This window comes from Ochotona curzoniae, unplaced genomic scaffold (assembly GCF_017591425.1).
Source record: "Ochotona curzoniae isolate NIBS_2020 unplaced genomic scaffold, NIBS_Ocur_1.0 contig_3332, whole genome shotgun sequence".
Taxonomy (NCBI): Eukaryota; Metazoa; Chordata; class Mammalia; order Lagomorpha; family Ochotonidae; genus Ochotona; species Ochotona curzoniae.
In genome coordinates, this window is record NW_024465816.1 from 4902689 (window position 1) to 4929896 (window position 27208).

The 27208-nt window shown below is 39.8% G+C and overlaps 1 protein-coding gene across 3 annotated transcripts in view; it reads right to left on the reverse strand.

Moving 5' to 3' along the window:
* Positions 1–27208, reverse strand: part of PAN3 (poly(A) specific ribonuclease subunit PAN3) — a 129646-nt gene that overhangs the window by 93819 nt on the left and 8619 nt on the right. For all 3 annotated transcript variants that reach the window (XR_005883836.1, XM_040979851.1, XM_040979850.1), the window contains exons 2-4: positions 16288–16409; positions 14695–14761; positions 12702–12772 (exon numbers count right to left, since the gene is read on the reverse strand). Coding sequence is in view for 2 of the 3 variants with exons in the window: in XM_040979851.1 (XP_040835785.1) it covers positions 12702–12772; positions 14695–14761; positions 16288–16409 (260 nt within the window). In the remaining variant the exon portion in view is untranslated. The remainder of the gene's footprint in view (positions 1–12701; positions 12773–14694; positions 14762–16287; positions 16410–27208) is intronic.

Consider the following 27208-nt stretch of genomic DNA (forward strand, 5'->3'; position numbering starts at 1 on the left):
GAAGCAAACTGTTACCACAGGACAAATGTCTGCAATGGCCTGAACTGCAATAACTCTGAACATTAAAAACAACTATTTCAGGATCCAAAGCTCCAGGAATAAAATTATGTGAAGTTCAATTGTATACATATATACATTTATATCTGAAATTTTGAGATTTTAAGATCCAACTGCCCAGGACAATTCTTCAATACCAAAGCCTTGAGATCATCCACCTGTGTGGGAGATCTGGAGGAAGCTCCTGGCTCCTGGCTTACGATTGGCTCAGTTCCAGCCTCTGTGGCCACTTGGGGAGTGAACCAGCAGACGAAGATCTTTTTCTCTGTCTCTCCTTCTTTCCGTAAATCTGATCTGTCTTACCAACAAAAAATAAACAAAGATTTTTTAAAAAATCCAACATCTTGACCTGTTTCATTATAGTTCTTTTGTCCTAATTTCACTGTTTCTGGTTCTGTTGAGGCAGCAGCGTGAACTGGAGATGCAGTGGGATTCTCTTCTTAGGTATGATTCTCACCATTGCAAACATTTGCACTTGTGACATTGGAGTCTCCTAAATCAAACCTCACCCTGAAAAACTCTGTGCAGATACATCTGAGCTCTGGTGTCTAAAAGTTTCTAAGAGTAAATAAGGTAGCTTCACACTCTTTGTTTCCCAACAAACGGAAAGAAATCGATCTATGTGAAGCTGCAAAAGTAGGTGGGAGCATTTTGTAATAGTGGGTAAGTCAAACTGCAAACAAGGAACAGTATCTTGTAGTAGTGGGTGGCCGGTGCTTGTAGCCCCAGCGTCCTATATAGGAGGCAATTTGTGTCCTGGAAGCTCCATTTCCAATCAGGTCCCTGTTAATGGCCTGGGAAAAGCAACAAAAAAACAGCCCAAGTGTTTGGGACCCTGCCACTCATGTGGGACACCAAGATGAAATTTGATCCAGCTTTGGCTCCATCTGGCGCTGGTGACTGTCTTCACCTGGGTAATAAACCTCTCTTTCTGACTTGAACAATGAACCAATGTTTTAAAAATTGAAAAAAAAAAAAAACCCTTATCATTACACTGAAAACTACGATCCATTATTTCTACCCACTAGTTGAAAAAATTTTAAATTGCCTGAAGTCTGCATAAGTAATAGTTCATAATAATTCATTACATGTGCTTCAGAATTACCAAAGCACATGCAATAGGAAGACAGAAACTTTTGCCTGGAATACTAGGCAACTGTCACAATTTTACTGTAATCACTGCCTCCTGAACTGTCTTTTCTGTATGTCTATATACAACTTATAATCTATCTCCTAATATTTTACCTAAATACCAAACAGCCAAACACTGAAATGTTTTGATGGGGAAAATTTAATGAGGATATACTCAATGTGTCTAACAGCAAAATGGAGAAGTACTTATTTTTTAAAAAAAAACCTGAAAATCTAGGTGATTGTTTTTGATGCAGCTTCCCACTGCAGGGGATGGCTCAGGTGCTCAGGCCACCACAACCAGGGAGAAAACCTGCATGGAGTTCCAGCTCCCAGCATTCAGGAGGTAAACCAGACGATCTGTCACTCTTCCCAGTTGATGAAAACAGATTTTTTTTTAAATGAAAACTTTGCCAACACCAAAATGAAGAGATTTAATGTTTTAAACATAAAAATGTCATGTGAACTGAGTAACATCCCTATGGTGAGAAATGTTATGCTTAACACAAATCATTTCTCACAAACGAAACTATAATAATTGTTCTTTCACTTTTTATATACTAAAACAACAAAAGATTAAATAAGTTTAAATAATTTGAATTTTATTAATCAGAACATCGTTAAAGAAACTAAAAATAGCAGCACATACACATGAAACACTTCACTTGAAATAATGCTTAATAGATATACAAATACATTATCTCTAATCTACCTCTTGCCACTCCTAAGAGTCTGAGGTCACTTAACTGGAATAGATCCAACCTAGATACTCACTTTATTTTTCAAAATAATCCTGACATTTAACAACCTCCTCTGACTGAATAATCTCCCTCCAATAATTAAATATTCTTTTGGAGCAGTTGTAGTTATCAGAATACAAGGTTTTAATTCTGTTAATGATCAGTAGTGAATCTAAACTCACTATGGGAAAAAACAGACTCCAAGCTGATTTAAACAATTTGCATTTTATAATCAATTAATTTCCATATAATCATTAACACAGGGACCTACATATGTGTAAATCACTAATTAGGAGTGTTAATATACCTCTGCACCTTACAGACTCCTACACCTAATTAATTTAGAAGACTAAATTCAGATTTACAAATCACTTCAGCTTGAGATACAATGAATTTTTCCCACAGGGAGATGACTCCAAAACTGTAAATAAGTAAAGGACATGTATTCTTACAACTACATTCCAGGTCAGAATGCCTGGATTCAGTTCCCAGATTGGGCTCCTGACTCCAGCTTCCTGTCACCACAAACCCTGGGCAGCAGCAGTGATGGCACAAATCCTTTGACTAACCCCACTCAAACGGGAGACCAGGGCTGTATTCTGGCTGCAGGCATCTGGGCAGCAGTCTCCCCTGTATTTCTGGTTGTATGATTTTTCAAATAAAAATAATTTTCTACTTTAAAAACTTAATAAAATTTTAAGAGATTCAATCTCCATAAATCTGAATGACAGATGAAGTCAATACAAAACAACAGTAAGTGACTGCCTAAAACCTAAAGAACGCCTTCCCCACTTTCTAAACACAAAAACAGGGGCCATTGTTGTGGCACAATGAGTAAAACCAGCACCTGCAACGCTAGCATCCCACACAGGCACTGTGTTACATCCCACGGGCTCCACTTCTAATGCGGAGCCTTGATGAAGGCCTTGGAAAAGCACCAGAAATTAGATGCAACTGCTGCCTTGAGGCTTCCATTTGATGCAGCCCTGAACACCACAACCACTCAGAGAGCAAGCCAGAGAACTGGAGATCTCGGCCACACTCGCTCACCCTCTGATAAATCTTTTTTTTTTTTTTTAAGATACAAGAAGAGGGACCAGGGCTATGGCTCAATGATTAAATCTTCATCTTGAAAACACTGGGATCCCATATAGGTGGCATTTGTATCCAGGCTGCTCCACTACCTCCCATTCAGCTTCCAGCTTACAACATAGGAAACCAGCAGAAAATGGCCTAAAAGCCTTAGGATCCTAAACTCACGTCTTTTGGAAGAGCCAAAGGAAGCTCCTGGCTCCTGGTTTCAGATTGGCTCAGCTCCAACCATTGGGGCCATTTGGGAAATGAAGCAAAAGATAAAGATCATTCTATCTCTCCTTCTCTCCATAAACCTGATCTTTCCAACAAAAATAAATCTTTAAAAAACACAAGAACAACAAATCTTGGGTCTTAAGATATAGAGCTAAGGGACAACTACATGAATTTGGCTAAGTTAACCTTAAGAGGGCCCAGCGGCATAGCCTAGCGCTAAAGTCCTCACCTTGAATGTGCCAGGATCCCATATGGATGCCTGGTTCTAATCCCAGCAGCTCTACTTCCCATCCAGCTCCCTGCTTGTGGCCTGGGAAAGCAGTTGAGGACGGCCCAAAGCCTTGGGACCCTGCACCTGCGTGGGAGACCCGGAAGAAATTCCTGGCTCCTGGCTTTGGATCTGCATAGCATCAGCCATTGCGCTCACTTGGGGATTGAATCATCGGACGGATGATCTTCCTCTCTGTCTCTCCTCCTCTTTGTATATCTGACTTTCCAATAAATAAATAAATAAATCTTAAAAAAAAAAAACTTAAAAAGAGGCAAGCATGTTTTGAGGATGTAAATTCTAAAGTCATCTTCACTCCTTATGCCTACCTTCTTGGAAAATGGGGATTTTAAAAGCAGAATGTTAGGCTCTTCATACTAGCTGTTACATATGGTGAATGCAATGGCCTGAGTAGAATATAAAGATGCCAATCAGCTAGTTTCAGAATGTTCTACCAGTTCCTAGGTCCAAGAGGTAAATGCACTATAATAAATTATTATTATTAGCTATAAGAACTCAAGTCTCCAAAATTAGATGATGACTATGACTTAGATGAATACGTAAGTATCACACACTGTGTACAAAAACATGTCAATTTCAGTTCATACATTTAAATATCCTGAACATACCACATGCACCTAAAAATGGGAGGAAGGAGTTGCTAAAACAAAATTTTCTCTAAGAGCTCCTACCTCAATGCAGAAACACTCGGAAATCATGATTCAGAAAATATCTTGATTCAACAAAAATAAAGCGTCAACATATACAAAGCACCAACTAAAATACAGAAAGTACACAGAAAATCATTCATTTGTTATAAGAGAATTTGATCTACTCTTTCAAAGAACACCATTATCAACACAACTGCAAAAAATCATCCTTAGGACACTAAGAAGAAGGGAAAAAAATACTCTAAAAAACTGTCATTTTCTGTTGTCAGCTATTGTATTTTTAAATGTTTCAATCTAATGTTACTTTTGTATTTTAAAGAAAGGACAGACTGGAAAATAAATAACAAGAAAAATATGTTAATCTTTTAGTTAAAATCAGAGGCAGGCAAATTGATTTCTACCAATAATTAACAAGAGAAATAACTATGCATTCAAATAACTATATAAAAAACATAACCTTTCTGACTCAAAATTACTAACCAAATTAAAGTCTGCCCATGTTATTTTGGCAGAAATGAGTTTAATATTTTATTCTTTCTTAATTTATTTAATACAAAATAATCAGCAAGCATGACTTTTAGAAGCCCATAATTTTGAAAATTATAACATTCAAAACCAAAATCAAAATGGGCAAAGGCTACAACATCTGATGAAAGAAATTTAAATCTCAAACCAATTAACAGTCTTAAAATCAATTTACAAAGAACAGTTCAATAGAAAAATGAGGAAAACAAAATGAAAAGAAACACCAAGGTCCAATATATATAAGCAGCATTATATTGGAACAACTTTTGCCAGTAAAATCACAAAGAAATGATTTTATATTCCAGTGTTTTCAAAAAAATTAGTATCTGTGAGTAGATACATTTGTGCAACTTTTATAAAAGGTTGCTTATCGATTATCAGAAGTTTATGCATTCTTGCTCTAAAACTGTGTTCCTACAATTTTACACTAAAAATCACAGAACTTAAAGGAGGTGTAAAAGTAATCACATTTTGGGCCCGGCACGATAGTGTAATGGTTAAAGTCCTCGCCTTGCACACACGGGATCCCGCTTCCCATCCAGCTCCCTGCCTGTGGCCTGCGAAAGCAGTTGAGGACGCCCAAAGCTTTGGGACCCTACACCTGTGTAGGAGACCTGGAAGAAGTACTGGGCTCCTGACTTCGGATCAGTGCAGCTCCAGCCATTGTGGCCACTTGGGGAGTGAATCATTGGATGGAAGATCATCCTGTCTCTTTCTCTGTATATCCGCCTCTCCAATAAAAATAAATAAATCTTAAAAAAAAAAAAAGATTTGGAAAAAAAAAAAGTAATCACATTTTATATTCTCCTTGCAGTGTCACTACTAGCGTCTCTTCTCTACCTCAAGTCATCTCACCCTCTTCTCATATTGTCCAATATAAATGTTTGCTTTCCTCTTAAAGATAAATAAATATCTATTCAGTAAGTTATATGATCTCTCAAACTTCAGATTTCAAAAAATTGGGTGGAATAGTACCTTTCAAAGAATTGGGAGCAGAGGTGATTAAGTGACAATATATAAAATGTTTAGTTTATGAAAGGATTAAGTTTACCATATTATGTGAAAAATGGCAAAAAAAATCATGACCATTATAAATGCAATGAAATTTCTACATTTCTTCAACTACACTACAAAAGAAAAACTGCTGGATATTCACAGAAGCAAACAGGATGGTTTGTGGGGAGAAAGACAGAACATTAACACTGGAGGAGAGGGCCTGAACACCTCAAACAAAAAGTAGACACACTTGAAATTAGCTAGCTGCTAATTGGACAATCTTGCAACGGGACCACGGCAAGCAACAATTTCAACACTTGGAAGGTTTAAACAGCACAATGTACTACTACCAGTCAGTAACAGCTAGTATTTATCAAATCCTTGTGTCACACAACACATTCCATCTAGTATCAAAACAACTGCACAGCAAGTAAGTACTCAACATCAGTACTATCAATTTGCAAATAAACGGTAGATTTCCAAAGTTACAGATTAAAAGTGCAGAAATTGGTTTTCAATTCTAACTGCCTGACATCCAATTCCAAATCCTAAAACCGTAAATATTATTTAGTGCTACTAGTTTATTACTATTTTCCCTGTTTGCTCTTTCAGGGATATAAAAATTACAAGAGGTTGTAAGCAACCTATGAACAGGAGCCACACGTGAATGCTTGTCTGTCTAGGAGCTTGGACGCCAACACCTCTCTCGGATCTCAGCAGGGGAGTCTCAGGAACCTGTGGGCTTGAATCCACATCTCCATGACTGGAAAGCACACACTGCCTCCACCTGATCACTGGAGCTGAACAAAAGTTCAATGGTTTTAGTAATGGAAGAATCTCTCTAAATATGTTACTTTGGAATTCTAAATACATTTTCCACAGGAACATTACTGTATAATATTTATGGGTAAAAAATACTGATGCAGCTGACTGGAAATGTAAATACCAAATAAATTATTATTACCCTAAAAATTTAAATACAAAATAATTGTCTTACAGACATCTTAGATTACAATTTTCAGTTATTTTTCAAGCATCTTCCTGTGTACTCCTTATCTTTGTTACTCCTGCTGAGCTCAACCCTTGGTTTGATGTGCTGAGGGTGCCTGGCCTCCCACCACACTAAGGACCGTGGATATCTGCACTATCTATGCAGTAATCCATCTGTCTCGTCAAAGATTACTTACTCTCTCCCCCAAGAGATTTCTACAACAAATACTCTCTAGTTTGTTATTCCATATTTTCTTTGCTCAAACAAAATAATGTAAGAGTGATCTTTTCAAAGACTCTCTAAATGAAATGCTATAAAAATCTCAAATGTCAATCAGGAAATATAAAATATGTATCATCAGTAATAGTAACAACAATGGCTGCTCTCAAGCTGGAGAAACACGTAAAGCAGGACCAAAACTACATTCCAACAAGGAAGAAGGAAAGCTCTGATAGTGAATTTGTGTCTCAAGCAGAATAATCAAGAATTGGATCTCCGTCACCTGTTTCTCCTCATAAACAAGCCATCAGCAGATGAACCATATCCCTTTCAACCTAAACAATGACCTTCAAATTCAGAAAGAAGAAATAAACGTGACACTCAATTCTTTGTCTTCCGACCCCAAAGGATTTATCTTGCTACTAGAGCTGTAAAAAAATTCACAAATGTGTTAAACTGTTATCGCACAACTCAAAACATAAATATGCCCAGTTAGCTACATGCTAACTAAAATGAGCCAACCAAAAAAACATAAATAATGGGTACCAGATCTTTTTTTTTTTCTTTATTGAGGGGGAGAGAATGAAGAAGCTGAATAGAAAAGCCTTGGATGAGCAACACTGAAAGTGAAGAGCAGCAACACAGAAACAGAAAAAACGAAGCCAAAATAAAATAGACTCAAATTCTGTGGACTCGTTTTGTCTAGCATTGGCCTTAATCTCACAACGTCTGGCATCAAACTCACAGCTTAGCAAAAATTATAAACAAGATTCCATGGAACTAAACATTTATTTATGATTATCTGTATTTCAATATCTAACTTTGAGAAAAAGTTAACTCTATTTCCAAACGATTTATTAACTGAAATATTTACTGATATACGGAACACATTTGTAATTGACACAGTCTCTTAATCTTTTTCTTTTCAGTATTTCCATACCAGTGTTCAACTTCACCTACAGTGCCACTTGAGAACTCCTTTTCTACTGATCTTTTGCATATTTACACCCACTGTTAAAGCCATCCCTACAGCGGCAGGGGGAGTAGAGGATGGAATAACTCCCATGGAATATAAAGCATTAATTCAACTTTTTGCAGTACTTCCCTAGGCAAAAAAAAAATCTCTCCACTTCCCAAACAACAATTATTTTTAAAGCCTGTGTGAATTCTAAAAGGATGATCACATATTTGGATGTAACAGTTTTATCAAATTGCTACAGTAGCACCAGTCACTTGACACACTAGTGGTGTCCGAAGGCATAAATTCACAGTACACTGTTCCTCACACTGTCACAGAATTAATGACTCTAATATACCACAATTTATTAAAGATAGTAAAATTGCCAATCACACTTTCTTGGCTTAACTCAGAAGTTCCTTGACGTATCCACTTAATACACATAATCAAGCATATATTCTGCCCAGGTGAACCTCATCTTCAGAATACTCCAATGAAAACATTTTTCTCCACAATTCTCTATGACCCAGCAAATACCAGAAGTTTAAAATTTGACATCAATTAGTATGTTATTGTGTAAATGTTATTTAAATACCAACTGCAGGAAATCAGGGGAAAAAATGAGTCTTTTCTTTTTCTATTTTCCACATAACACAAAGTAAAAATACTAAAGATATCTGACTGATCAATCCCAAAATCAGATTCCTTCACAGGCAAAGATCAGCACACCTGGATCAGTGATTAAACTAACGAGATTTTATTAAGCTATTTACTGGTTATGAAATAAAATGCCACTAATCAGTCATACTAGTCTGATTAATAAACCTGGAATTATAATTACATAGTTACATAATTGTGAGTTATTCCCACTTTAGGTAAAGCCATGAATTACTACAACAAAAGAAAAGCAAGCAGGCAAGCAGTGTCCCTATGCCTTCAATTTACAATGTATAACATGATATACACTTATTCCAGGAGTATTTCCAACATGAAGACATTTCAAACCTCCTCTACTCATTCACTAACAATTTTTTAAATATATGCAACCTGTACCCACATATATCCCTACATATGTAGTCCACAACTGGAAAAAGTCACCATGTTCTCATACCAGTATCATTCCAAATGTAAATTACAAGGAAAGGTAAATAGGTAAATTTATATGAACACAAAGTATTTCTAACTAGAAGTCAACATCTAAGTGCTTGTAATTTATATGCTCATGAGTTTTAGGGATGAAAGATACCAGAGCCAACTGCTGGAAGGTTACAATCTAATTTGGCATAAAGGTACAAAGGTAGAGATGCCAAGTTGTCAAAAATCCACCATGGGCGTTGGCACTGTCCCATTTGGGACAACTGCATCACAAGGAGGGCCTGATTAGAATCCCAGCTACCCTTTGCCACCAAGCTTCCTGCCAATGCACATGGGAGACAACACAGATTGGCCTAAGTACTGGGTTGTGCCACCCACATGGGAGACATCCACAGAGTACCTGCCTCCTAACTTCAGCCTTGCCTCAGCCTAACTGTCTGGGATATTTGGGGAGTGAATCAGCTAACTGAAGGTATTTCTTCACTTCTATCTCGTCATTTATTACTTATGCAATTAATTAGCTTTAAATTCAGAGCAGGATGCTTATTTCACTAAATTATATTAGCCTGCTTTCATTAAGACATGTACTACTTGGGGCCAGCACAGTGGCTCCACAGGCTAATCCTCTGCCTTGCAGCACCAGCATCCCATATGGGCACCAACAATTCTAGTCCAATCTGCTCAATTTCCCATCCAGTTCCTGCCATGGCCTGGGAAAGCAGTGGAGGGATGGCTTAAGTTTTTAGGACCCTGAAACTCTGTGGAAGATCCGGAAGAAGCTACTGCCTCCTGGTTTTAGATCAGCTCAGATCCAGCCATTGCAACTATTTTGCAACCACTTGGGGAGAAGGAAGACTTCTTTCTCTCTCTCCCCTTCTATGTAAAAATGTCTTTCAAATAAAAATACAATAAATCTTGAAAAAGAAAATTTCTCTCTCTCCAAATGCTGAGGTCACATTTATAGTAACATTTCTTATTATTTTCCTTTAAGATAAATTTTTATAAACCCGTTTTTGAGTATCAAGTGACTTAATATTTTGTCAAAAATATTACCCCTTGGATCTAAATCATGCATTCCAACTTTAAGATACATTACACTAACCCTGCATATCAGAAATATTTTAAGTATTAATTTACTTTCTATTCATATATTTTAAAATGAGGAAAAGCCATTAGCAGAATCCCAAGAAAATTTAAAGGTTTTCTGCTTCCCTTAAATAGCTCAATACTTGATTTCTGAGTTTTCTCTACTTTTCAGCATTTAACTATTTCCATAGAGAGGTTTTAACAATTGTCTTCTCACTACTGTCACTGGATCTGCCAACATACAATTTTATTCCATAATATTAATTTATAATATTAATAAATACAGATTTGTAAGTTAAATATTATCAGAAAAAGCTTCTAAAAGAGTCAATAAGCCTATAAGGAAACCATTAAAATCAAACTTGTACATCACACTCTATTGAGTCTAATAACTTACAAATATTTTGTAATTATTTGCTTTCACCCCGTCTTCAGACAAAAGTACATGAAATGTTAAATCACACTGTTGAAATAATTTTTTTTCAAATAATTTTTTAAAAAACATCTAGTCAGGTTCAGTTGCGACAAAAAAACCAGTGCACATTATGGAATGCTAAGGTGAGGTTACCTGTACTGGATGTGACTGCAGTGCCCAACCAGCACGCATGAGAACCAGGAAGGGAGGGGGCAAAACCGGCAGGGGGATTATAGGGGTGTTCCCCTGCTGGACAGCTACTCCCACTGGAGAGCGTGAGCTGGGATGGGGGCAGACCAGACTAGGCAGGGCTACAACACCTGGTACACCTAATGTAGACTAGATCAGGCAAAAGCCAGACTGGGCTGATTATTCCTACTGGTGCAAACCAAAATTAAAGTTGGTGAAGGTTGGTTGGGCTTAGTCGCAGCATCAGCTGGCAGAAGCTGGCACTGGGGGCTAATTCTGTCAAGTTAAATCGCAGAACCACCTAGAGAGTGCATAATCCTGGACTGAGAGAAACCTGGGAGGGCAATAGTGGGCTCCTTCCTCTTGGGTTACCGCCCTCCCATGGAAAGGCATGAAAACCAGGACAGTGGCAGGGGTGGCTAGACAGAAAGGCACCCAACAGCATGTGTGTGGACTGGATATTGCAGCTGATTAGATGGAACTAGGCTTCAATGCTCACTGACATGTATGAGAGCTCAATGGGATGTGGGACAGACTGGACTAGTCTGCTGCACATACTGGCAAACCAGGATAAGCGGCAGGCCTGGTAGGGGTTATTGTGGGTCGCTCTGACTAGGCTGCAGCTCTCACTGGTTTATGTGAGGGCTGAGTGTGTGCTGGGCAGAACCAGGCTGGACTGCAACACCCATTGGTTCCAGTGGAAGACAACGCTGGAAACAACAGACCCAGCAATTGCAACCACCAGCTGATGGGGCAATGGACTGTGCTGGGTCCTATAGTCTGGGATCACCTCAAAGTTTCTTTGGGGATCTCCCCAATCGAACTGCCAGACTTGGAACCCTAACCATGAAAAGACAGAGGACAGAACAAATCAATCAACCACCTCAGCCATATGTTGGCAGTGAAAAACAGGACAAACGAAGACTCTATGATGGGCTGTGTCAATCAGTGGATTCTTCAACGATCTCATCATGCTTGGAGTGGCAACATTGGCAGCAATTCAGAACTGTTTAATTATCAAAACCACTTGAGCAAGGCCCTCAGAGCATGCCCCATATCCAGGACCTGGGGTGAGTGGGAAATTGGGTTGGGCTTCTCTCCTAAAACCCCCTTACCTCAGATACATGAAGGAGACAATGTGGAAACAATGGTCTTACCCACTTTCCTGTAGCCCTTGAACTTTTTTACCCTAATTAACTATGTAAAGATTGCCAAAAATATAATTAAAAAATGGAAAAAGTTAAAAAAAATCTAGTTTCCCTAATACATAAAATGTACACAATTAATGTATACAACTCAAATGAGTTGGGGGTCCATGCATATACACCATGAAACCAATACTACCACAGTCTTCCTGAACTTCATTTTATACTATCCTCTGATCAGATCTTTTGCTAAAAGCACCTGGTCATTTTCTCTAAAATTAGTATTTTCCTTTCTTTCCGGGCCTTCCTCCATTACTTAGAAAATAGAATAATTTTATAATTTTAATCTCCACCAAGATTAGGCAGCAACATAATTCTCACTAAACTCAAAGGCATCAAACTATTCAACTGGCCACAGAATCAGTCCCTATAAACTCTTCCCCAAGTCTACACAGAGCTTATTAACCTCAATTCCAAATCAAATTCAATTAAGTTGATAAATGAAGACATGTTAACACCTGGGCCAATTTAAAAACTTGAAACCTTTAAGTCTGCCTTATAATGAGGAATTTAAGACTCTTTGAAATGCAGACAAAACAATCAAAAAATAAAGGCATGATTTACATACCTACAATGGATCACATTATTGGCAACTGTAACATTAAATTACATCTTAAATATAGGCTCCATTAACATAAAGGGAAGGGTAAGCAGCAGGATTTTATCCCTTCACATAAAATCTATTACATGCACAGAAATCAAATACAATTTCACATTAGAAAAATAAGAGGATAAACAAAATGGCTGGGGAAAAAACTGTCCCCCCTCCAACTTGATACTACAAAGTAATAATCCCAGCATCACCATCAAATTCCCAATAGTGTCACTCCAATTTCAATTCACCCACCTTTCTTCTCTGAGAGATGTTGAGGGCACCAAAATCATTAAACAAGGATGAAGCAGGTGAAGTGAGAGGATCTGGAAGGTAAGTCACATTAAGTTTCCACACAGATAACTCAGGCAGCCTATACACCTAATAAATGTTCACCTTGATAATAACAACAGCAGTAATAAAAATTGTCATAATATTACACTCAGTGCTTTAAAATCATAGACTGTTCAAATTTCACAGTAATTTCTGAATGAAATGAGTACTTAATTCACTCACTATCCAATAGTTATTCAGAATCTACCTGAATCAGCACTCATCTGACTGATTAGAACCAAAAGAAAAACCAAATACAGGAAAAAAGACTCTCAACTATTTTACTTGGAGTATGTTTTTAAAGGCAGTAAGTCTACCAACGATAAGTAAATGTATTCTTGCACCCAAATCTTAAGAATAAAAAAGGAAATGAGGTGTCAACCTTGCTGTGAGAGACCCAGACTTGGAGTTAAACCTTGGCAAAGTCTGAAAATCATGTACTCTACAAACTAGTTTATATTTTTAGGCTTATCATGAGAAATCTGATATTCTTATTAAAATACAAAGTAAATTATTAAGTTTTTAAAGATGAAAATAATAAATGTTTCAATACAAACATGAAATCCAAAGGTGTTAAAGTTTCAATATTTTGAGGCAGGGTTAAAAACAAAACCGTATCACTTTACAAATCTAAAGAGTTTCTAAAGGGTACACATGAGATACATGGAAATATTTTCGCTTCATCTCTAGATTTAAATGTTTCTGAATCTCATTAAACTGCCCACAGAGTCTTTAAAAATCTATAAAATGCCCTCATTTAAAGGAATCTTACACAGTAAAGACTGCTACTTAACAGCTCTACTTCCTACCTAGCCATGAACTGTCAAGATGTAGTCCTCCATTAGAATTAACATGAATTCTGGGCCAGCATTGCAGAGCGGCACATTAAGCCACAGCATCCCTCATAGACAAAGGTTTAAGACCGGGCTGTCCCACTCCCAATTCAGCTTCCTGCTGATGCGCCTGGGAAAGCAGAAGACTGCTGAAGTTCTCAGGCTCCTGCACCCATGAGGGAGCTCCTGGTTCCTGGTCAAGCCCCAGCCTCTGCCACCATGTGGAGAGTGAACCAGCACCCGGAAGATGGCTACCTCTCTCTCCCTCTCCTTCTCTTTCTCTAAGTCTGACTTTCATACAAATCTTTACTAAATCAACATGAATTTTACATTAAACAATGGAAAAGGAAACTAGAAAAAAAAAATACTTCATATAATTTATCCTTTGAGGACACTTGTAGACATTACTGGTGAATAACTGTAACATTCAGAAACCAGAAATACTAAACTCCAAGGAAATACTAGAAGCAGACAGTGCCACAATTTAGTTTTGAATAATTTTACTCAATACTGAAATGCTCAAAAATCCTAACAATGAAAATTTGATACCCTAACACAAAACAACTATCCTAAGAATACACATGAAGATGTTTATACTGACACTTCACTATTTCAAAATACTAACATTCAACTTTCCAGTTTTTAAAAAATTATTGTTCAGTATTTTAAAAATAGAAATTACTCTAATTGAAACACAGAAAACTAAATTAAAGTCTTAAAAATATTCATAATTTGAATAATTCCAATTCTTAAGATGTACCCGAAAGAACTAATTTCACAGGTTCACATACATAGTACACCAGAACATAATAGTTTTTAAAAGTAGTTAAATACAAACTATGAACATACACAATGAAGCTGAATTTATAGTGATGAAAGAAGCAATCAATTTAAAGCTAAAGATGCAGGATTATAATTTGCATAGAAAAAAAATCAAGGTATATAAATTATAATTCATTTGAGTAAGATGATAACAATTACATTCTCTCATACTTGTTTACATTTTTCAGAATTTTTACGAGTGTATTGCTTCCAGAGTAAGTACACACATACACACACACACAAAGGAGCCAGGCTCTTACCGTGACCTGTATATGGCTTGGCACTATCACTTAGAAGGCTCGGGGAACTGCTACTATTAGTCATTCTCTAAAAGACAAAACACATACACACATTATCATTGAGGATACAGAATTTAAAATATTCAACAAATTAAAACTGACCACCCTTGCTTCTTCCCTTCCAATTCATCTTTTACATGTCTGACTAATCTTCCTATAGATATTGCTGCTTGTTTTATAACTATCTACAGAAACTTCCAAACGTAACTATAATGCATCAAATTAAAGTTTTACTTACTAGCTAGGTGCACAAAGCCAAAGTTGCACACTTAATCAGAACTGTATTTCCATAACCTGTCAGCTTGGGAATAACATATCAACAGTAAGTTTGCCTGTCCAAAGAGTATAAATCCCAAGATCCATACATGGGGGTATAAAGTAATTATGTAATCCGTAAATGTTCTAATATCTTCACTCAATTTGTATCATCCTGCACACACTTTATTCACCTATGGAATTGGGCTATTTTCTTTCCTCTAAACAAAGTCTTTGTTTTCTTAACTCATTCGATAGTCTCTATAGTCTCTCCAACCTAGAAAATCCCTCATTCAATGCCAACAAATCTTTGTTTCTTCAAAATGCATCCTTCTTCAAACGCCAATTGAGAGGAAGTAACAGAGACAGTCAGAACGACTGTACATCTACTGGGTTATTCTCCAAATACCTACAACTATCAGTGTGAATCCAGCAGCCAGCAACTCCATCTGGGTCTCTCACCTAGGTGGCAGCAACTCAGGACTGTCATCTGCTGCTCCCCAGACACATTAGCAGGAAGCTGGACTGGAAGCAGAGGCAGGTGGCAGCTGATCCCAGATACTCCAGTTAGGGATGTGCTGTTCCAAATGGTGGCTTAGCTCACCATGCCACAGATCTGCGTCCACTTTTAATTTTTATTTTTGTGAAAACTAAGGTTTTATGTAGATATGTATCCTAAAAGTTACTTGAATTTTAGATACACAATATTCGCATCTATATACAGAAATGGTTGAGTTTTAAATTTCAATTTGATTTAATGTATTTAATATATTAACTTCTACTGATCTGTCTGTGAATCAGTTTTAGGCACAGTATTTCAAACATGTGTATATGCATGAGTTAACACCCCAAGAAATTAGTTTTTCCTTTCTCCTTTTTAACTAAATACAAATGAAGTAAGAAATTTAATGCAAGTTCAGAATTCAAGCTGTAGTTGAGAATTCATAACATATTCCAAAGGACTCTATGGTAGGCGCAAACTAATTTTCCATATAGGAACACTAGAAATTTTCTATTTTTCAAACTTCTGCAATATCAATTTACAAAAACAATGTAAACAAAAATATTCTTAATATTACATGCAGATCAAGAAAAAACAAATAGGTAAAGAAAATGGGAGAAAATTTCAAAAATATCTTTGGTATACAGAAATCACTCAAATACTAAGGCTTAAATGTAACACTTTAAGCATTAAGTAAAATAAAATCAGCAATATAGCTATAAGTATAAAGAATATTTCTGGGAGAACACATTGGAAATTTATATTGCACAGTGAATATAAATTCATACTAAGGATACCTGCATCAAAGGATATTTTGCTTCTACAGGGCTTCCAAATCCATTGACGCCCATAAAGCTGGTGCTGAAATAGGAATCTGTGAGACCTGTATCAGTTAAAGTATTCCCATCCATGCCAGGAACTGAAAGAGAAGAAAAAGCAAAACATTTAAAGTTATTTAAGAGGGCAAAATATAAATTTCACTTCTATATTGTTAAATAAGCTTAAAGTTTCAAATCTTAGCACCTTTACCAATTTATAACTAAACACAGGGTTCAAGTAAAACTGGCTCATTTCTAAAACTTAAACAGCTAAAGTTGACTAATTTCTTTCCACAGCAAGTTTATATGAACCACTTAGCAATGACCAAAGAATCCACAACTAACTTTCTAGTTTCCAATCAAGTCTCCTTTCTTCAACAGAAGAACAGTAGACTATACACCACTGCAATTTATCCTGTGAATCAAGCTACATTAAGCAGGTGAGTTTCTCTGGACTGGTTCTCATAACACACCTTTGACTCACACTAACTCGTAACGTAGGGAGGAAAATACTGCAGTAATCGCACCTAGACAGAGTTCAGTAGTACTGACAGCTGTCTATTTTCAGACAGCATAATACAGAAGGTTTGTAAAACTGGTAGGGCAAAACATTGTACTCTCCTATCAAAGTCTTGGACAATCTGTTTCAGGGTTATTTTCTGGGAAGCACTCAATATGCAGCTGTTTTATACATTGTTAAGTACAAGGCTTTCCCACTCACCAACAAACTGAGCTGCAACACTGCCCTTTACAAAGCAAGGCCCCTGAGAAGTCCTCACACCTCCCAATAAAGCAGCAAGTCTGAAAAATGATGACTGGGGGATGCAGGGTGTTTTTGGAAACCGAAGTGGTAGTTCTATGTTCGTCCTGGAGTTCTAACATACTTCCCTGAACCTGACTCCTGGCTTCCAATCAGCTCAGTGAAAACATTGCCCAAAGTAAATTTCTGGGGGAGGGATTATGGGTGCTGCTTCTAAGGTAATTTCAGAAGACAGCAATAAATGAACAGTGCTGAGTTTGTCCTGTGGGATTCAGAGGTAACTCTGCCTCAGTTTCCCTAATTCAGAAAACAAACTTGTGAGGAATCAATAAGAGAAAAATGAAAAGAGGACTTGGCACATGGCAGGAGCTCAAGTAAGTATCTTTCCTTCCCAGTGAGTGGCTGCAGGGCACATATCTGACCACTCAGAGCTGAGTGAGGGCTTCATGGCTGCCTCAGCTGGCACAGCTAAATGGGGCTGTGACTTGGATGGGACCTCTCGGAAAGATACTTGGCCAAAATCTTTTCCCACATTCTGTAACGCACTTAGGACACATCTTCTTCAGACACAGAGGAAATGGTTCCTTCCAGGATTCCATGATGATCTATCCTGTTTTGTGTTTGAGAGCTGCTCTGTTGGCCCACACCTTTTCCTAGCCCCTTACCCAGAACCTGGTCGCCATCATGCTCACCCCACCGGGGTCCGGCAGTGCTTGCAATAGGCAGAACTCAAATTCAGAGTTGGACAATTCAAAGCGTCAAGCAAAAGGAAAACACAACAGTCAGCAAAGGATCCCGAGAGTGTTTTAGGAGAAAATATTGGGCTGGCACAGTGGTGCAGCATGCTGCTCCTCTTTCTCTGTGCAGTACCGGCATCCCATACGAGTGCCAGGTCATGTCCCAGCTGCTCTGGTTTCGATTCAGCTCCCTGCTTAAAACATGGAGAAGTAGGAGAGGATGGCCAAAGTCCACAGGGGCACACAAAAGCTATTGGTTCCTGGCTTCCGACTGGTTCAGCTCCAAGCTTATGAGGTCAGTTGGGGAGTCAGTTGGGTTTCAGCATATGAAACCCTCTCTCTCTGTCTTTCCTTGTTTCTCTGTAAAATCGGTTCTTCAAACAAAAAGAATTTGTAAAAGTAACATAATAATCCCTCAATTAGGCACTGGTTTCAGGCCTAGCTGTTCCACTTCCAATAGTTCCCTTCTACCTGGCAAGATAGCAGAAGATGGCCCAGATACCTGGGTCCCAGCTAACACGTGGGAGCCCCAGCCAGGATTCCCAGGTCCTGGCCCACACACGGCTGTTATGGCCATTGGCAAATGAACCACAAGATAGAAAAAATTATCTTTCTTTCTCTACTTCCTTCTCCTTCCCCTCTCTCCCTGTGTGTGTGTGTGTGTGTGTGTGTGTGTGTGTGTGTGTGTGTGTTGTTCTTTCAAATAATTAAAAAAAAAAAAAAAAAGAAAGTCCCCTGACCTATGAGGTTCAAGGAGCTTCTGGATTGGCAAACACCTCTAAAAGCCAAGAGAGTGCACATCCAACTTCAACAGACAAGCTCCTTTGCTTGGGACCCATGAAGACTGAATCTATCTAGCCTTCCATCTATTACATCTGTACCCTATTTTTAATAAATAAATATGTTTCCCCCAAATTCTGTGCATGAGCTTGTAAGCTATCAAATCTGTAGAGGGCTTGTTAGGAACCACCAAAAGATAACCACGCCAGAAAGAAGTGCATACAACCTGGGTGCCATTACTTTGCAACTAGCATATGAAGTTGGGAACAGTGTTCTGGGACTGAGCCTGTAACCTATGGGATGCACACTAACTCCAGGTACTATTCTCAACTGAATTGGAAGACATCTAGGTGTTACAGGAGGAAAACTCCACACATCTGTTGTCAGATATACAGGAGAGAGAGAAGAGGAGCGATTTTTATTTTTACTTCATTCAAGTGTAGTAACAACTTACAATGTAAAAAGAGAACACATTTTTATTTATGGTACAATAACTATGTGGGCTTCCACATAAACAAATTTTCTACAAGACTGAGTAAATATGTAAAAACATTAACAGTCTGGGATTACTTGGGTGATTGAAAGGAAGTAGTTTGGGTCTTTCCTCCTCCAACTTTTCTAGTAACTATTTTGAGAATAATAACATAACAAGCAGCATGAGGGGGAGAAGTCCTCCTATTTCATCAACACACTTAGGCACCCACTCTTTGCACTCTCCTAATAAAGCCGAATTACTGGTCCAAAATAGAGTATAATTCTAGACTCGAATTATTATTTCACAGCACTTTTATTTCAAAGGATTTTCATTTCAAATCAGACTTTCTTCTTATCTTGTATTTTATATAAACCAATAAAACAGAATGTTTATTGAGGCTATAGTCAATGTGCTATTTTATTTTAAAAATGAGTACAAAGAGAGCAGTTCTGAACGAATCTGATGTGGCCCAAGTAGGGGATCAGTGAGGGACAGGACACTAAGAACTGCCAACACGCAAGCCATGTACCCCACAGGAACCCCAGAGTGGCCTAACTCAGCAGGCTAAGGATCTGACACACGTGCCTTCCACCACGCAACTACACCTCACTTCACAGACACCGGAGACCAGGTTGCATTCTTGGTAATCCAGTCCAACCTTGCCTCTTTAGGCTTCCATCACTCGGGCCCTGCCACAAGCACCCAAACATCCTGTAAAAAGGACAATTACAGCCTGGATGAGAGCCACCCTCCCTAACAAGTTTCCTGCATTCATGTTTGAGTGTGAATAACCTTTTGACTTTCAATAAATCTTGCTTTTCTATTCACTCCCATCTGCATCTCCCAGTTGTATTCCCACACACAGAAGAAGCTGGACCAAGTTCACCTAAAGGATATCTCAAGCCCCACATAACTTGGCTATTCTTACCTCCATAAAACAAACAAAAAGCACTACAGGTGCTTTGATCATAACTTTCCCAATCTCTAGATTGTGAGAAATGAAATTCTGTTCTTTATAAAGATTCACAGTAGCACCAGCATCCCAAATGGGTGCTGCATACGGCCCTGCACCCATGAGAGACAAAGAAGCTCCTGCCTCCCAGCATCAGAGGAGCCCAGTTCCAGCAATTTGGGAAGAGAATCAGAGGATGCAAGATATTCATTCTCTTTGTCTCTCTCCCTGATGATTTCAAGTAAAGGAAATTCTCAGCCCAGCTAGGCTGTAGACTAGCAATGTATTTTACAGAGAATAATGAGGGTGTGTCAAGATATGTGATAAAGATTATCTAAGATACAAAGAAGCCAATAGTTATGCAGTAGGACAATAGAATGATACTCCTGGGCCCAGCGCTATAGCCCAGTGGTTCAAGTCTTCACCTTGAACATGCCAAGATCCCATTTGGGCACCGGTTCGTGTCCTGGCAACCCTGCTTCCCATCCAGCTCCCTGCTTGTGGCCTGGGAAACCAGTCAAGGAAGCCCAAAGCCTTGGGACCCTGCCCCCGTGTGAAAGATCCGGAAGAAGCGCTGGACTCCTGGTTTCAGATTGGCTTAGCTCCAGCCGTTGCACTCGGGGAGTGAACCATCACTTGAAGATCTTCCTCTCTGTCTCCCCACTCTGTATATCTGACTTTCTAATAAAAATAAATTTAAAAAAAAAGAAAAGAAAAAAGAAAGAAATGATGTCCCCATTTCAAGTATCATCAAAGCTGCCATTCCCATCATAGCTCCAGAATGACAGTTTCTTTTTAATTAACTTATTTATTATTTAAAAGGCAGATATACAGAGAGAAGGAGACACAGAAAGATCTTCCATCTGCTGGCTCACTCGCCAAATGGCCATATCGTTGCAGCTAAATCAATCAGAAACCGGGAGCCAGGATCCTCTCGCAGGTCTCCCACATGGTGCAGCACCTATATGGGATGATGCAAAGCTATTATGCAGCCAGGGACGTGAGTCATTCTTAGCTGCTTTCCCAGGCCATAAGCAGGGAAGTGGACTGGAAGCACAGTGCCCATATGGCACTTGAAGATGGAGAATTTGCATGTTGAACAACCATATTGGCTACAAAAATCTTAGGGTCCTTTTTTTTATTGGAAAGTCAGATTGCTAGAGAAAAGAAGATACTGAAAGACTTTCCATTCGCTGGTTCACTCCCCAAGTGAACACAGCAGCTGCAGCTGAGCTGAACTGATTTGAAGCCAATCCGAAGCCAGGAGCTTCTTTTGGTCTCCCATGTGGGTACAGGATCCCAAGGCTTCGGCCGATCCTCAACTGCTTTCCCAGCCTACAAGCAGGGAGCTGGATGGGAAGTAGAGTGGCCGGGATACATACTGGCGCCCATATGGGATTCTGGCACGTGCAAGGTGAGGACTTTAGCCACTAGGCTTCTGTGCTGAACCAAGTGTCAGGATCTTAAGGTGAGATCCCTTTCCAGGGATGACACAGAGCTACCACAGGACTTTGGGACTCAGTGTTCAGGGCTGCCCCAAGTCGCCGCCCTAACCGTTTCTTGAGCAGTACTCCTCGGCCGTCCTAGCTGTAGCTCAACAGGGTCCAAGAACAATCCAGGGATGCAGGGTGTGGGTTGCTACAGAGCTTACCCTAAGGCAAATGTCTGATGTAGATTTGACAGCAGAGCTAACCCAAGGATCCCAGAACTGGCAGAGCCTGCAAGCTGAGTGTAATGCCAGCCTGAGGAACTCGACACCAAGCTGTGAGAGCTGCAGCAGGAGGCTGAGCTAAACCCAGGACAACTCACCGGGACAATGTTTCCAGAAGCTAAAGAAACTCAAACCCTCTATCTAGAAGGCAGAATATGGAATTCAAAAACGGTGATGTGATTTGGATGTGGTTTGAATGTGCCCCCTAAAAGCTGACATGCCACAAGTGAGGTCAGTGTTTATTTCTGGACCTGCGCAGTAGCCTAGCAGCTGCAGTTTTTGCCTTGCCCGTACCGGGATCCCATATAGGCACCAGTTCCAATTCCAGCAGCTCCACTTCCCATCCAGCTCCCTGCTTGTGGCCTAGATAGCAGTCGAGGAGGGTCCAAAGCTTTGGGCACTTCACCCACGCAGGAGACCAACTTCAGCCATTGCGGCCATTTGGGGAATCAACCAATGGACAGATCATCTCTCTGTCTCTCCTCCTCTCTGTACATCTGACTTTCCAACAAAATAACATAAATCTAAAAATAAAATGTGTTCCTCTTCACATCAGGGTTTCCTAGATGACGTCAAGTGGCGATCCCCTATAGCCCGTGCTGAGGTAGTTTGCCAGTTGGGAGCAGTTACCTTCTCTGGCTCTCCTTTCCCACCCCCATGTAGACACAGGAGAAAAGGGAAAAAAATAAAGCACTCTTCCCACCCACCTTCCCTCAATGCCTCAACCTCCCCACCCTAATCAATAGTCCTCACAAACATACATCCTTCTCAACTATGTAAACATGAAAAAAACAAAACATCAGGCCCAATGCAACACCCTAGCAGTTAAGGTCCCCACCTTGCATGTACCAGGATCCTAAACGCTTGCCAGTTCTAATCCCGGCAGCCCCACTTCCCATCCAGCTCCATGCTTGTGGCCTGGGAAAGCAGTCAAGTTCGGCCCAAAGCCTTGAGACCCTGAACACTCATGTGGGAGACCCCAAGGAAGCTCCTGGCTCCGGACTGGCTCATTTCTGTCCGTTGCAGCCACTTGGGGAGTGAATCATGGGACGGAAGATCTTTCTCACTGTCTCTCCTCCTCTCTGTATATCTGACTTTCCAATAAAATCTTAAAAAAATTAAAAAATAAAAACTTGCTTATAAATACTGATGGTTATTGAACTATACATTTACTACAGATAATGAAATTATACTCTTACATCAATGAGCTTATTTAACAGTACATAGTAGAGAAAAAATTACTCAGCAAATTGACTTGAGGACAAGGTTATCTACTGAATATCCATCGCAGTTCATCTATTCAATACCTTACAGAAAGCTGACAAAGATACAAACTAATACAGATCTTCTATAAAATCCTTTACAATCATAACATTACTGACCTTTTCTCCATTCAAAACTATATATCCATTATACTCATTTCAATACAATCAATTCCTACACACACACACACCTGGCTCTGGATTCTTCACAACACAGTGTCAGAGGACACAAATGACCCCAGAAGGTCAGGGAGCACAGGATTACAATTGATTGGATGATATTTGTGTGATAACAACCAAATGGATACCTTTTGTATAACTGAATGGATGTCTTTTGTAGAACAGCTGAGTGCACAGCATATGAATGAGAGCACTTGGTAGAATATACAAAACAAAAAGAGTTCCAAACAAAAGTATAGAAACAGTTGATGGATTCTGTTGATAAGCTCAATACCTCCCTTATCCTATATGACCCTCAGGATCTAAAGTCTGATGCCACTAATAAATTGCGGGTATTGACCACCAGTCAGGGTCCATGCGTGCTATAGACTCTGTGCACCAAGTCCATCGCTGAGGGGACAGTGACAACACAGAACAGAAAAAAAGAAAAACACCAAGGAGTCAGACATTTGTTTGAACCTGCTTTAAACAGGTTTTACTATTAGCTATAATAACCTGGAGGAAATTACCTTAAAAACTCCTTTTCTTCATTTGAGAAAGGATCTCATTCACTGGGCTATGGCAGGGAAATGAGTAACTGTGCAAAGTGCGAGGCATCCTGTCTCCCAAGTAAACACAAACATTACTAAGGGGGCAAGAATCTGGCATAGAGGTTAAGACACCACTTAGGAAGTGGGTTCAAATCCCAGCTCTGCCCACAAGAACAGCTTCCTCCTGACAGGCACCTTGGAGCCAAATGCCTGCAATCAAAGAGGGCTTTCACAATGAAATCACGGGCTATCACTCGGCAACGCTTTTCATAATTCAGCCCATTTTCTCACATCAGAAACCCAGAGAATAAGACTACGGCGAGTGCTTCCTCTCAAAACCTTTCTACCTTTGCTTCTATCAAGCACGTCTCACGCATCTTTCAAAAGCAGTTCAAATATCACCACACTGATCCTTCCAAATTCCTGAACAGACATTATTAAACATTTTGTATCTATAGTATATTGTATTATCCCTTAATTTATGCATTTAAAGCTCACAAGACTATGCATACATACGTACCAAGATCATGCTTGAAATGTCTCTGAATCCCTGAATATCTAGGAAAATACCTTTCCCAGGAATGCCCACTATATGTTTGCCAATTAAAGTATTCTACTTACTAAGTGCCCAGGGCAAGAAACCGCCATTTACAGATGACTGAGTCATTTGCATAAAATATCAGATTCCTAAAAAGGCAGTCTACCTGACAAACTGATCTTTGTATTAAGTGTCCCATCTCGGCTTCAAGATAGACACAACGATGACTATGATAAGACTTCCCACCTACACACAAATCCTTAACAACTCTAAATTTTTCAAGTGGTTTACTGGTAACCAGTATGCTATTTTGATCTGAAACTTTTAAAGACAAATTAAATAAATAAATAAAATGTATTTATTTAAAAGGCAGAGTTTCAGGCCCGGCAGCATGGCCTAGTGGCTAAAGTCCTCCTCTTGAGCGCACTGAGATCCTTATGGCCACAGGTTCTGATCCCGGCAGCTCCACTTCCCATCCAGCTCCCTCCTTGTGGTCTGGGAAGGCAGTTGAGGATGGTCCAAAGCTTTGGGATCCTGCACCCGTGTGGGAGACCTGGAGGAAGTTCCTGGCTTCTGGCTTCGGATCGGCAGAGCACCGGCTGTTGTGCTTACTCTGGGAATGAATCATCAGACGGAAGATCTTCCTCTCTATCTTTCCTCCTCTCTTTATATCTGACTTCGTAATAAAAATAAAATAAATCTTAAAAAAAAAAATAAAATAAACAGCAGAGTTACAGAAAAACAGGGAGAGACTGGCAAGAGACAGAGAGGGAGTAAGAGATCTTCCATCTGTTGATTCATTCCCGTATAGCCACCCGGACAGAGTTCAGCCAGCATAAAGCTGGAGCCTGGAACGCCCACCAGGTGACCTACATGAATAGCAGGAGCCAAAGTACTTGGGATGTCTTGTGTTGTTTTCTTTGGGGCATTAGCAGGGGACTGTATAGAAGTGGAATAGTTAGGATCCATTCTTGTGGCCACAAGGGCTTGCCAGCATTGCAGGAGGTACCTTAAGGTTGGATCCTAGACAGATATTGACTGGTCTTTTCAATCTGGAAAGAACTGCAGTGCAACAAGACTGCTATAATAAATGATTTTGAGAAGTTCTGCAATAACTATAGCCTCACCAAGACTGCAAACTCGACCAGGAACAGCCAAATAAACTGGGCCCTTGGGTGAGCTATTTAGTACTATTTGGAAACATTGCAAAATGCCTTACAATAAAAGTTTTAGTTCTGCACTTTATGCCAATATAACTGCTGCTTGTTCATACTGAAAGCTGTCAATAAAGCAATATTCTAAAAACTTTTCAATTGCTTATATTTTCTTAGCTAAGAAATTTATTAATGGAAAGACAACAAAAACATTTTTTTATTAAAGATTTACTTTTATTGGAAAGGCAGACACATAGACAAGAGAGAGAAACATCTTCAATCTGATGATTCCCTCCCCAAGTGGCCAAAATGGCCAGTGCTGAGCCAATCCGAAGCCAGGAGCCTCTTCCAGGTCTCCCACAGCTGCAGGACCCCAAGACCTTGGGCGGTCCTCAACTGCTTTCCCAGGCCACAAGCAGGGAGCTGCATGGGAAGCGGGGCTGCTGGGATTAGAACCAGCGTCCAAATGGGATCCCAGCACAGGCAAGGCAAGGACTTCTAGCCGCTAGGCTACTGAGCCAAGCTCCAAGACAAATTATTTCTAAAAACAGTTTAACTCAGCACACAAAACAATGTAAGATCATCCTCTCCTACAGTTTGAGAACTATGAAAGCTAATGCTAAATTTGAGAAAACTCAAATTGATGGCTCCTAGGCAGGTGGGCAGGACCCAATCAGCAGTACATCACTGCCATCTCCCAGCGTCATCAGTAAGCTGATCAGAAGGCCAGGACTCAAACTCAGAGACTTGACACAGGACGTGGGAGACTCCCACCACTGTATCAAACACCAGCCCAAGGTGTCATACTTTTTCAAATATCTAATCTTTGGAAAGTCAAAGCTACAAAGGAAGAATGACTGAGTACACCTTTCACCTAATGGTTCACTCGCCAAATGGCTAAAACAGCCAGGACAGCACTAGTGAGAAGCCAGGAGCTTCATCTTCCAGGTTATGTGGCAGCAGCCTAACTGCTTGGGTCACCTCTTGCTGCTTTTCTGAGACCATTAGCAGAGAGCTGGATCAGACATGGAACAGACAGGACAGGAACCAGTGCCTATTTGTGACACATCAAAACTTTGGCCCCTTCTCCCACCCCCTCTCCCACCCCTGGGTTGTCATTTTTAAATGGGGCATTTAGCTCTAGCTCTACACTAACCTAACCATAATATTAGCCAATTAGAATAATGTGGCAGCTGCACCCACTCCATCACCACGCTGTGGCACAGTAAGTAAAGCTACCTCCTGCAGTGTTGTTAACCCTTATAGGCATTGGTTCCTTCTGAACCAGCTCCCTGCTGGTGGGCTTGAAAAAGCAGCATAAATGGACCAAGTGCTTGGGCCATGGCTATACATAAGGACCTGCTGGCTCCTGGTTTTGGATTGATCCCTTTCTAGCCAGCGCAGCCATTTGGGAAATAAAAAGCAGATGGAAGATCCCTCTCTCTCTCTCTGTCTTTCCTTCTCTGTGTAACTGTCTTCCAAATAGAAATAAAATAAATCTTTAAAAAATTAAATAACGGGCCCAGTGGTGTGGCCTAGTGGCTAAAGTCCTCACCTTGAATGCGCTGGGATCCCATATGGGCGCCGGTTCTAATCCTGGCAGCTCCATTTCCCATCCAGCTCCCTGCTTGTGGCCTGCGAAAGCAGTTGAGGACAGCCCAAGGTTTTGGGACCCTGCACCTGTGTGGGAGACCCGGAAGAAGTTCCTGGCTCCTGGCTTCGGATCAGCTTAGCATTGGCCGGCCGTTGCGCTCATTTGGAAAGTGAATCATCAGACGGAAGATCTTTCTCACTGTCTCTCCTCTCTTTACATCTGCCTTT